General features: G+C 30.9%; 3 protein-coding genes across 3 annotated transcripts; 1 reads left to right on the top strand and 2 right to left on the bottom strand.

Moving 5' to 3' along the window:
- The first annotated feature begins 1,325 nt into the window (after positions 1 to 1,325).
- LOC131624630 (protein neprosin-like) lies at positions 1,326 to 3,777 on the top strand. Its single transcript, XM_058895574.1, has 7 exons — positions 1,326 to 1,486; positions 1,582 to 1,668; positions 1,863 to 2,057; positions 2,452 to 2,616; positions 2,756 to 2,809; positions 3,168 to 3,305; positions 3,409 to 3,777. The coding sequence occupies exons 1-7, from the start codon at positions 1,328 to 1,330 to the stop codon at positions 3,775 to 3,777; spliced, it is 1,167 nt and encodes a 388-aa protein (XP_058751557.1). The 5' UTR covers positions 1,326 to 1,327.
- Positions 3,778 to 8,373: 4,596 nt separating this feature from the next.
- Positions 8,374 to 9,841, bottom strand: LOC131624649 (uncharacterized). Its single transcript, XM_058895587.1, has 3 exons — positions 9,635 to 9,841; positions 8,888 to 9,329; positions 8,374 to 8,642 (listed from the first exon to the last, which is right to left on the bottom strand). The coding sequence occupies exons 1-3, from the start codon at positions 9,839 to 9,841 to the stop codon at positions 8,374 to 8,376; spliced, it is 918 nt and encodes a 305-aa protein (XP_058751570.1).
- A 225-nt stretch (positions 9,842 to 10,066) lies between these two features.
- LOC131624648 (uncharacterized) lies at positions 10,067 to 10,924 on the bottom strand. The gene has a single exon (XM_058895585.1). The coding sequence runs from the start codon at positions 10,922 to 10,924 to the stop codon at positions 10,067 to 10,069; it is 858 nt and encodes a 285-aa protein (XP_058751568.1).
- Positions 10,925 to 13,090: the final 2,166 nt, after the last annotated feature.

The following is a 13,090-nucleotide window of genomic DNA, read 5'->3' as shown; positions in this document are numbered from 1 at the left end:
ATATCTAATATTAAAAAAATACAAAATAATTATATTGAATAAATAGAATAACATTAACAGTTATATATATATATATATATATATATATATATATATATATATATATATATATATATATATATATATATATATATATATATATATATATATATATATATATATATATATATATATATATTTCAGAACCGGTGGTTTAAATGCATTTTTAATTTTTTATTTAAAAAACTTAAAACAACATTATTTTAATTATTTTAATAAAAAATTAAAATAAAATAAAAAATAAAAAATAAAAAATAAAAATAAATATAAAGATGTTTCGGATGCGGTTAATTTTATTGCAGATGATTTTGATATTGAAGAAGGAGATACCAACATTGAAATAATTTTTTTCTTTTGAAATTAAATTTAATAGACAATAAAGTTACTTTATTATAATTTATTCAATTAGATTATCTTGCAATTAAATTTTGTTTGCAAATATATACTTTGTAATTTTGTATTATTTTATTATGTGTGATACCTATATTTAAAATTTGAATTTAAATTATGAACTTGAAAATTTATTTAGCATATGATATTTTAAAAAAATTTAAGTGTCAGTTATATATTGTAGAGACTGAATTATGTTCGACATGTTTTATACCTATATAGTTTTGTTATAACGACCGGTTTATTCGACCGAGTTATCCGTAGTTCGGTTTAGTCATGCGGTTTGACCAGTGACCCAGTACTCACCGGTTTGATGTCCGGTCCGGTTTTTAAAACACTGGTTTTTTTTCTCTCTTCCACTATTAAAATATAATTAAGGAGGAGAGAGAAAAAATATTGATATTTAATCTCCACCTTTTATTTTAAAATCTAATGGTTCAGATTCATTTTCATATTCTCACATAAAAATGTTATTGTCATTTTCATATATATATACTTTCTCTTCTTTCTTAATTTGTATGAAATTAGCAATATAGATGTAGTTTGTTTGATACATTGAATTTTTGTTTGTATATAAAACTACAAATATTAAGATGGTAAGTGCTTTTAAAAATTGAAAAATTATGACTTTTTCAATTGAATAAAAAAAAAGGGAAATGTTAATCTCAAAAAGATTATTTCAAAAAATAAAATAAAAAGGTCAAACAAAAAAAAGTAGGTTATTAAGAAACATTTATCAAAACAAATAAAAAATAATTTATTCAATTCATATCATTGTCCTCATTTATTTTATCTTGATTAAATTATTATATTGTTTTATTTGTTCTTCAACATCTGCCTATAAATAAGCATGATACTAAACTCAGATCTAATATAATTAAGTCTTTGCTAAAAGAGAATGTCAAAAATGATCAATATATTTTTTTTGGTTATCTGTTTGGTGACAATTACTATTGCGCACAAAAATAATGGTATGCCAAATGGGTTGAATGAAGAAGATTTGGAACTAGAGAGACAACTAAACTTCCTTAACAAGTCTCCTATAAAGAGTATTCATGTATTTACACATAATTTACTAGTGGTTTAAGTTGGTTTAATCTGATCCATTTTTTTAACAATTTTGTTTTTATTTCATTTCTATGGTTTTTATAGACAAAGTCAGGATACATAGTTGATTGTGTTGATATTAACAAACAACCAGCTTTTGATCATCCTTTACTAAAAAATCACAAATTGCAGGTAAAATAATTTAATACTATTACTTTTAAATTTTTGTATTACTTAATACAACTTTTTCTATGTTCATTTTTGTGTTTATGGTGGCAGAGAAAACCAAATTTTGCAGGTAAAATAATTTAATGCGTATTATTTTCAATTTTTTTATTATTTATACAATTTGTTTCAATGTTCATTTTTTGTTTTTGTTTTTTCAGAGAAAACCAGTTTTTGAAAATAATATTACTGAAAAAAGATTTCAAAATTCATCTATCAAGCATAAGTTTGTACTTGAGAAATTTAGGTGTCCTCAAGAAACCGTTCCTATACGGAGGACAACGAAAAATGATTTAATTCAAGGAAAATTATTATTCAATGCTCAAAATGTAACTCAAAATGGCGCAATTAATCATGTAAGTTTTCTCAAATAAATATTTACAGGCTTAAATGGACTTTTAATCTCTATAAGTTAGCGAGTTTTTTATTTTCGTCCCTGTAAGTTTTTTTTTGTTTGAATACCTATATCTTATTTTTTGCTTGAGGTTTAGTCCCTAAAGCTAAAATTCACAGGAAAATATGCAGGTTTCATGAGGATTTTGATTTTAGGGACTAAAACGACCGCGAAAGTGAAATATAGGGACTCAAACAAAAAAAAATAACTTAGATGACAAAAATCAAAAACTCGCTAACTTATAGAGACCAAAAATGCATTTAAGCCATAATTATATTTTAAATTTCTTAATTTATTTGTATAATCAACATATCTTATCTTTATTTTATTATTATGTAAATCTACTGGAATTGTAGTTTTCTCGTATATATCTTTCAATAGTGGGTTCTCCTTATTATGGAGTTAGTGGAACTACTAGTGTTTGGAATCCAAAAGTTTATAAAGGCCAATCAAGTGCAAGTTCTTTATATGTTCGAAGTGGGGGAGGAAATGATCTTAATAAAATCTCGGTCGGATGGCATGTGAGTTTAAATTTATTTTATCATTCTAATTTTTGTTTATTCTAAAAAATATGGTTGTATATATAGATATAAATTTTATCTTTAAATGAATTTGAAGACTTATGAATTATTTTCTAATTTATTTCATATTTTATGTTAGGTATTTCCAGAATTATATAATGACGATCAAACACATTTATTTTTGTTTTGGACGGTAAGTAAAAATTTATATATTAATTTAGCTATTCAATTATTATTAGTATATAAATTATTTTACATAAGTAACAATTTTTCTACTCATCACAAACATTTAAGGATTGTACCTTAAACTAATTATCTAACTTCATTTTATGTTATTATATATTTTTATTTATGAAATAGTTTAAGTGTTAAATGTTTATGGATAACTCTACCAAATTTTTTCAAATTGGTAAATTAGAACACTTCTTTCACATAAATGGTTATGGATAATTTTATTACTATTATTAATATTTTTAATATTTTTTAATCTCAATTTATATGTAATTTTATTAGAAAATTAAAATACTAAACATGATATTAAAAAACTATAGTCAGGTAAAAATGGATGCTTCAATATGCTATGCAAGGGTTTCATTCAGGTTGACAGATCATACACCTTTGGTGGGCGTGTATCTAAAACATCTACTTATGGTGGAGAGATAATTGAAGTGCCCCTTCAAATTTCACGAGTAAACTCATCTCTTTACAAACTCATCTCTTTACGTATAATTTAAATTTAAAAATAGAGTTTAATGGAAATATACTGACAATATAAAATGTTGTCGTGTTCAGGATAATGTAGGAAATTGGTGGTTAAAAGTGATGGATAAGGATATTGGATACTTTCCAGCGGCTTTATTCTTCATATTGGACGGAGCTGAAGAAGTGGGATTTGGTGGATATACTGTAACTCCTGCGGGTACTAATAGCCCTGCAATGGGTTCCGGACACAAACCTGACAGTGACTTCACACATGCATCTTATTTTAGGTTTGTAAAATATTTGGATATAGTTAGAAACCATTTTGATCCTCTACCATTTACGGTAGAAAGTTATAATGATGCTCCTAATTGCTATGGAATTACAAATTATAAAGATAAAAAAAGAAATCAGGGATATTCTCTTCAATTTGGAGGACCAGGTGGTAATTGTAATACCTAATTATAATGAACAAATTTCTATGTAATAAAGATTTCTAATAATACATGGACAAATATGATTTGCCTTTTTTTATTAAATATTTTTAAAACTATTAATTTTATAAGTTTTTAAAGCGGTTTTATGATCTAATAATATAAACTTCTACTCCTCATTTATTTAAAAATAAGAAATAAAAATACCACTATTTTATAAGGTAGTAATAAAATATAAGACACTATTTGAAGAAATCTTTGACTTATCTACAATTTTAATATTCAATTTAATATAAAAAATAATTATTTGTGTGTAAATATTTTTGATTTACTCTTCAAAGGTTGTCTATATTACATATTTGCTTAGTATCACTTAAGAAAGTACATATGAAATTACATTTATAAATATTATATTTGTACAATTGTGGTTTAAAAAAGGATTACATATCACAAATGTTATACATTATAAATATTATATTTGTACAAAAAAACTACATTTATGCTTGTTCTTGTTTAAAAAATCAGATTCATAGGAGCTTGCCCTCGGAGGTGAGGGAAGCCTCAGGAAAGGATGATTTAGTGACTGACTTGCCAAATTCCCATTATATGCTATAGGTTTCATCCTTTATGAATATCCCGAGTCTGAAACAATGCTTATTATTCAGTTTAACCCAACTCAATTCCATGAACTTTGACTAAATATGACGTATACACTTCAATGAAAACACTAGTACCACTGTGGTTTAAAAAGGATTACATGTCACAAATGTTATACATTATAAATATTATATTTGTACAAATAAATATGCTTTGTTTTTATATGTGGGATTATATACCACAAATGGCAATGATATTATTAAAACTTTTTGTTGACTTTCTGATATGTATATTAACTAGATACATTAATTACTCAATAAATTTAGAAAAGTGAATTGTCTCTTATATAAAGGAACGAAAATAGTATTATATTAGTCAATTTTATAGTCTTACTAATTATCCAAATTTGGTTTCCGTGTTTCACTTTTTCTTTACGTGTTGTGTCGTATTGTAGCCGAGTTCTCGAGTTAGATAGTGAGATTTGAAAATATTTTCAAGCTTATCTGATTTGTTCATTTTCTTCTTTTTAATAATGTGGTATTTTATTTATACCTCTAATAAAAAAAATTGATTTCAAGCCAAATAAATGTTCTTATCCTCCACCTCTTTCTTATTTGATGACGAAACAGAAAACTATTTATCATTCCGCACTAACTAGATTTACCACAACATTGCATGACAAATTATGACGAAACTCCCCTAGACAAACCTCCAACCTTAAGATAGAGAAAACTCAAAAAGACAGTGTCATACCCCAATGTTTAACCCTAATATCATATATCATTTGCATCTCAATCATTAATCAAGAGCTCCATCGTGAAGTTTTGTCTTTGGTGTTGTGCTCGCCTCATCTTTAAGAGGGACCATCAAGCACTGTGATTTGTTTAGCTTGTATATGTTATACTAACCAAAATACCAAACATATTTCGTTGTCCCTTTTGTATGTTTGTGTTTTGTAAGTATCAAGTCAAAGCATCCAACCAACAGGGCTTTTTGGCCATTTTTCACTGTGTAAATCGGTTTCCATCTGGAGTAAATCAATTTCCATGCTGCATTTTTGCCAGGATTTCACTTTGAGCAGTGGGAAATCAATTTCACTCCAGGTTAAATCGATTTCATGCAGAAAATCTGGCCAAAAAGAGCAATTCTCAAGTTTAGTGATATTTGGCACCATTTTCATTTATTGGGAAAATATTCTTGATCTCATAATTTCATACCTCATCATGATTAAATTCTATCATACAGCCTCAGTTGATGACATGTGCACCACTTGATCATTTTTTACACCAATCCCATTTTTTTATCATTTTTTATCATCACCAATATTCCACATCATTAACATAATTAATTGCCTTCATAAACCCCATTTTAATCTCATTTTTACCAATTAAATTCAAATTAATCTCTAAAAGACAATTACCAATTTGCCACTACTCTCATTTCCAATTCTATAAATAGAGGTCTCCTCTCATTTATTTGACAAACTTTTGATAGCCAAACTCACCTTGAAAAACTTTCTTTATAAGCTTTTGATAGCCAAAATCACTCTTGCAAATTATCTCCCAATCCTTTTCGAAATCACTCAAAGCTCTTCTTTCACAAAAAAAAAAAGTTAGTGAGATTCACATTGAATCTTACTAATTTTTTAGTTAAACCTTCATCCAAACACTTTTTCTTCATCCATTCTTGGTAGATCAAAGCTTGTTGGAGATTGTTCTTATAGAAGTTGATTTCAATTTGTAATTCCTTGATCCACTTTCATCCCTCAAGATGTGATACTTTATGGATCTTGATTGTTACATTTGTGTGGTTCCTATGGTGGTGATTTCTCATGGTTTGATGATATTTTCGTGCACAAGTGCAGTAAAGATCATAAGGTGTTTGATAATATGTTTGAGCAAAGATTTCTCCCTTTAGATGTTGTTTTTTATAAAAAATGAATAGGTGAAATCGATTTCCCTCTGGAGTAAATCAATTTCCTTGTTGTTTTGTTGCGCAGATTTTGAAAAAGCTTCTGCTGAAATTGATTTCCCTACTGGGTAAATCAATTTCATGCTGACAGAATGTTGTTTTTTTGCCTTTTTTAACTTATTTTTGGTAATTCCTCTTCTTCTACTTCTTTCTTTTGATGATTGCTTTGAATTGTAAATTTAGAGGTCTAATTCCTCTTCAAATTCAATGGACTTAGGGTGTTGATGATGTTAGATAAACATTATTTAATTCAAATCTATCATAAAGTGAATCATTCAATTCATTTTGGTGCTTTGAGTTAATGATATGTTTAGTGCTTTAATCGACAATATTAAGTGATTGAACTTGAAGATGGAAAGAACATTTAATGTGATTCTATCTTTTTCTTCATCTCTTTTTTTTTGTCGATGAAAATCTTCGATGTCATTGGAACTCTTTCGAGTTCTTGATGAAGATTAGATTGTTACCTCTTTTCATTTTGTGCGGTATCGCTTTAGGAAAACAATCTACACATCGTTTCTCTCGCATGCATTAGCACTCAAATTGTTATTGACCGATCTCGTTGTAGGGTGACTTATATGTAAGTTACTTGGTGATTGCTTAACATAGTGCTACATTTTTTTGTTCCGAATCGGAAAAAAAAAAGATTAAATGGCAGAGATTGTTTGGCAATTGGTTCAAGACTTTTGAAAACTTATCGTGTAGTTACTTTGGTTCTATCAATCTTCTGATGAGTTTTCATTGACTTTTAACCTAAGTTCATCATTCACTCACCATTGATCACCAATTACTAACAACTGCCAATTAACAACTAACTTTACTTTTATGCTCTTTATTATATTGCCTTTATTTTTATGATTTATGCTTTATCATTTTTCATTCATCATCATGTTTATGTTTATGCAATTTTCCTTTGTCCACTTGGACATATATTTATGCTTATGCAATTTTTTCCTTTGTCCACTCGGACATATGTTTATGCTTATACTCTTTTTTTGTCCACTTCGACCATACTTTACATGTATGCTTAAAATACTAATAATCAACTTGAATCCTAAAAGAATTAATGTGGACTTGGACTTTGACTACCTTACCCTAAGCTTGGAGGATGGACCTATGAACTTAGAATTAAGATCTTGACCTTAGCACTTTGGAGATTCATCTGAGTTCTTGTTATTGTGATTATATTCTGTTTGTCTGGAAGTCCTTAGAGTTTACTCCAAGGCATTGGGTTATTTGTGTTTGTGTATGCAGGCGATTCTTTGAAAGTCCTTGATGGTTAATTCCAAGGCGTTGTGATAAAGAATTCATTTGAACACAGTTGTTACTCTGTCCAAAAATTTCTCAAGTTCTCATGGTGAAATTTCCAAGGCTTTGTTCTAGATTATACATGAAGATATTAAGTTCATCTGGGTCCCTAGTTAGTATTATGTTTGCTTGGTTATGGTAGTTCAAAGGATGAGAAGTCTACATTCACTCTTAATGTCAAGTGTTGGCTTCTTGTTTGTTTCGATCGTTCTTTTTCCTTAGCTTTTACTTTATGCTTTAGGATAGTCCCTTCATATCCTTCCCCTTTCTTATATTTTTAATATCTTCTCCCTTTTTCAAAAACCTTCTTATGTTTGCAAATCTCTTTTAAAAATCTTTATTTAAAAATATCTTTTTCCCTTGTTGGCTTTTCTTTCAAAGTTTAGACATGATTAATTGTTGTGGTGAGATGTAAATCTCCAAAGTTCTTGATATTGATTGATATGATGGAACCTTTTCCACTTGAAGGAGTTAGTAGCATACTTGTTGATTTTATCCAAGTTGCATCCCTTATTTCATTGGTGATGCAAATGGTCCATTTGTTCTCATGTTTAAGATAAATGACCGAGTATTCTCTTCTATGACGATAAAGAGTTTATCCAGATTTTAAAACCTTTTTTCGCTAAAGTGGAACTACATTTGCTCTGACTTCTCCATTTCACTAAGGAGGTATGTAGGCACAAGATGTAATATCTTGCCGAGCATATTTTTAAAATCAAACAAACCTTTCTTTCATGCATCCATGCATTCATCCCACAAAATAGATTTGTGTCATGTGAAAGAACCTCTTCCTCTGTTGAGAGTTGAACTCAGGTGGCACGACTCCACTTACAAGGTAGTTGACAATGTCAGCATACCATGGAGTCAGGCCATCAATTATTATCAAAAGCTTCTCATTAGGGAAATTCTCGTGAATATCTCCAGCTTCTTTATCATGAACTTCTTCTGGAAGCCTTGACAAGTTATCAGCTACCAGGTTTTCAACTCCTTTCTTGTCTCGTATCTCAAGGTCAAACGCTTGCAGCAATAGTACTCACCTGATAAGCCATAGCTTGGCATCCTTCTTATCAATGAGGTACTTAATTGTTGCGTGATCAATATACACTATAACCTAGGTGCCCACCAAGTATGACCTAAACTTGTCAAAAGAAAATACTACAGCTAGCAGCTCCTTTTTAGTGGTGGTATAATTGATTTGAGCTTCAACTAAGGTACTGCTAGTGTAATATATATAGTATGAAACACTCTGTCGTGCCTCTGACCAAGTACAACGCTAATTTCAAAATCACTTTCATCACACATCAACTCAAATGGTTTTATCCAGTCTGGAGCCTTCACTACAGGGGAAGAAACTACAGCCTTCTTTAGTACATTGAAATAATTCAAACAATTCTTACTGAAGACGAAAGGAACATCATGTTGCAGCAATTGGCAAAGTGGTTTGGTGATCTTTGAAAAATCCTTGATAAACCTTCTATAGAAGCCAACATGTCCCAAGAAGCTTCTAATACCCTTTATATTCACATGTGGGGGCAGCTTCTCAATAACTTCTATCTTGGCTTGATCCACTTCCAAACCATATTTTGAAATTTTATGCCCTAGCACAATTCCTTCTTTTACCATGAAATGACACTTCTCCCAGTTCAGCATCAAATTAGTCTTTTCACATCTTGTCAGGACTATATCCAGGTTGTCTAAGCAATTCTAAAATGACTCTTCAAATAAAGAAAAGTCATCCATGAAGACTTCAATGGAACTCTTTATATCATAAAAGATAGTCATCATGCACCTTTGGAAGGTATTTGGTGCATTGCACAATCCAAAAGGCATCCTCCTAAAGGAAAAGGTGCCATAGGGACACGTGAATGTTGTCTTCTCTTGATCTTTGGGTGCAATGGCTATTTGGTTGTAGTCGAGTAGCCATCTAAGAAGTAATAATACTTCTTGCCTGCCAATCTATCCAACATCTGATCAATGAAGAGTAAAGGAAAATGATCTTTCCTTGTTACCTTATTCAGCTTCATATAATCCATGTGAATCCTCCATCCAGTGAATGTTCTTGTGGAGATAAGCTCATTCTTCTCATTGCTGATAACTGTCATGCATTCCTTATTTGGTACACACTCGATAGGACTAACCCAGGCGCTATCAAAAATGGGATAGATAATCTCAGCGTCAAGCCATTTGATGATTTCTTTCTTAACCACTTCCTTCATAATGGGATTCAGCCTTCTTTGACTCTCTATACTATTCTTGGCATTTTCTTCTAAAATAATTTTATGCATGCAAACAGTAGGGCTGATCCCCTTTATGCCTGTAATCTACCAAGCAATAACTCTTTTATGCTTCTCTAAAACATCCAATAGTTGGCTCTTCTTCTCTTCAGACATGTCTGTTACCACAATTACATGCAACTTTTGTCCTGCCTCCGGAAATGCATATTAAAGATGGGCAGGAAGTTGCTTCAATTCTAACTCAGGAGGAACCTCTATGGATGGTGAATGTGGATTTTGATCAGCCTTTAAATCAAATTCTTCCATATGTTCCTTCTTCACAACTGATTGATTCATGGGACCATACATGATTCCTTCTTGCAATATCTCTTTCACCTTTCCCAGCTCTTGAGTCAGGACATCAATGGACTTCAGCAAGCTTTTGTGAACAATTCTATCCCAATAGGAAATCATTAAACAATCAGCAACCTCTTCTTCTGGATATTGTAGTGCATTCATCACATTAAACACCACTTGTTGACCATTTACCCTCATAGTGAGTTCACCTTTTTCCACATCAATTAATGTCCTTACTGTAGCAAGGAAATGTCTTCCCAACAGAATGAGAATGTCTTCATTAGCATCAAAATCCATTATGATGAAGTCAGCTGGAAATACAAATTTGTCAACCCTGACCAGAACATCTTCAATATTTCCTTGGGGATAACAAATGCTCTTGTCTGCCAACTGCAGAGTGATGGTTGTAGGCCAGGATGCACCTATCCCTAGCTTCTTGAATATGGACAAAGGAATAAGATTAATGCTTTCCCCTAAGTCACATAGTGCTTTTCCACCAAATAAGTCATCAATGTTGCAAGGTATAGTGAAATTTCCAGGATCTTTTAACTTGGGAGGGAGCTTGCCTTGCACCAATTGACTACATTCTTGAGTAAGTGCAATAGTGGCAAATTCTCCCAATCTCTTTCTTTTAATAAGCATGTCCTTCATGAACTTGGAGTAATTTGGCATTTGTTCAATAGCTTTTATCAAAGGTATGTTGATGTGAAGTTGCTTGAGTATTTCCATGAACTTGCTAAATTGTTGCTCCTCTTTTGCCTTCCTAATCCTTCGAGGAAAAGGAGTTGGTGGCCTTTCTTAAACAAATTTGTTTTCTTTGACTACTGGGGTTATGACTTAAGGTTATTTAGCTGACTCCACAGTCTTGCCACAATCAGATCCATCTTCTATTGTCTCTACTGAGGTTGGTTCCTTCGATAGATACATATTCTTCTTCAGTGTTGTCCTCAGTAGGCAGGACTCCACTAGTCTCAGCTCCTTTGTGTGGGGGTGTTTCACGTTCTTTTCCACTTCTTAGCTTGATAATTTTGCAAGTCTATACATTATTTACTTTAGATGTAGACGGAGTTTCAGTCAAGCTGGGAAGTGTCCCCTGTTGTCTTGAACTTAAAGCTGTGGCAATTTTCACCATTTGGTTCTCAAGATTTTTTATACTCATGCCTTTTGCTAAGAACCGATTCTTTGTCTCTTGAATGAATGGTTTCAGTAATTTTCCAGCTGGTTATTGCCTTGAGCAGACGTGGCAAAACCAAGAGGAACTTGCGGTGCTTGATTGGTTTCGGTATCTTGAGGCCTAGGTTATCCTTGATTGTTGCTCCGTGAAAAATTAGGATGGTTGCGCCACAGGGAGAAGTTTTGAAAATTTAAAAAAGGAGCAACAGATGAATGGACTATCCTAAAGCATAAAGTAAATGTTTAAGGTAAGGAAAAATCCAATCAATAAGAAGCTAACATTTTACATAAAGAACTCAATATAGAGTTCTCATCCTTTGGATTAACAAAACCAAACAAGTCTAATACCAAATACCAGATGAAATAAGCCTCAGATGAATTATGAATCAAGCAAAGTCTTTATTATCTCAGAGCTTCAATGAACCAGATAAATTTTCTTGAGTTAAACATAACATCTTTATATGAATAATTTGCAATCAAAGCCTTGGAAATTCACCATAATAACTTAAGACAAAAATTGGCTAGAGTAACAGTTGTATATAGAGGAATTCCCAATCACGTTGCCTTGGAGTTAACCCTAAGGACTTCAGACAAAGTATAGAAATCAAAACAACCTGCACACAAAGAGAATCAAACCATTACCTTGGAGTAAGCCCCAAGGACTTCATAATATCAAAAAGGTAAAAGCCAAGGTATCAAGGTCTTAGTCCAATAGTCCATCCTCCAAGCATAGGGTATAGTAACCAAAGTCCAAATCCTCATTAAGTTTTTATGGTTTAGCCTTTATTAATGTATTAAGCACAAAATAAAAGTCCAAATGGATAAAGGAATATACAAGCATAAGTAAACATGATAATGAATGCTAAAGATGTAAAATGAAGCATAAAAATAAAACAAAGTAATAGAAGAGATATATAGTAAGTATTAGTAATTAGGAGTTAATGGTCAGAAGTTAGTTGTTAGAGTGAATGATCAATGATGATTGAATAATGAACTTAGACCAAAGTTAATAAAACTCATTGGAGGTTTGATAAAATAAAAGCCTCCTAGCAACAAGTTTCATAGATGTTGGACCAATTATTTCATACTTGGACTTTCAAACATAAGTTTGAGTCAGGAATGGTCATTTTTTGATACGGGACAAATTTAGCGCTATGTTAAGTAATCGCCGAGTAACTTATATAGAAGTCACCCTACAACGAGGTCGGTCAATAAAAATTTATGTGTTTAAAAGCAAGTTAGAGAAATGATATATGAAATCATTCTCCTACAACTTGCAAGACATGTAAAATAACAAACAAAAACAAGAATGTGATTGAGATGAAGAGGGAGGGGGTGGATTAAAAACAAAACCATAAGTCTAGATGAATTCCTTTTGATCATTATGGGATCTCAACGTAATGATCCATCAGAAGAATGATAAAATCATAGTCTATACACTATGGATTTATCAAGACTTACACCCACAAATCAAAAGAAGAGAGATGGAGAGAAAAACAACACGTCACCAAAATATGATAAAAGTTAGTACTAATCAAAAAAAGAAACAAAATCTAATTTAAAGAAAAGAAAAGGGATTTTAAATGGTCAAATAATGAGAAATTATTGATGAAATACTTAATGAGTATCCAAACACCAAATAAATTTCAAAGAAGATCATAATAAAATCAGAAAAATTATCAAATATTTTTAGAAAAAGGTTTGGTAATTTTTGAAAATTTA

This window comes from Vicia villosa, unplaced genomic scaffold, assembly GCF_029867415.1.
Source record: "Vicia villosa cultivar HV-30 ecotype Madison, WI unplaced genomic scaffold, Vvil1.0 ctg.000146F_1_1, whole genome shotgun sequence".
NCBI classification, from domain to species: Eukaryota; Viridiplantae; Streptophyta; class Magnoliopsida; order Fabales; family Fabaceae; genus Vicia; species Vicia villosa.
Note: the sequence above shows the minus strand (reverse complement) of the source record. Positions and strands in the feature narration are given on the sequence as shown.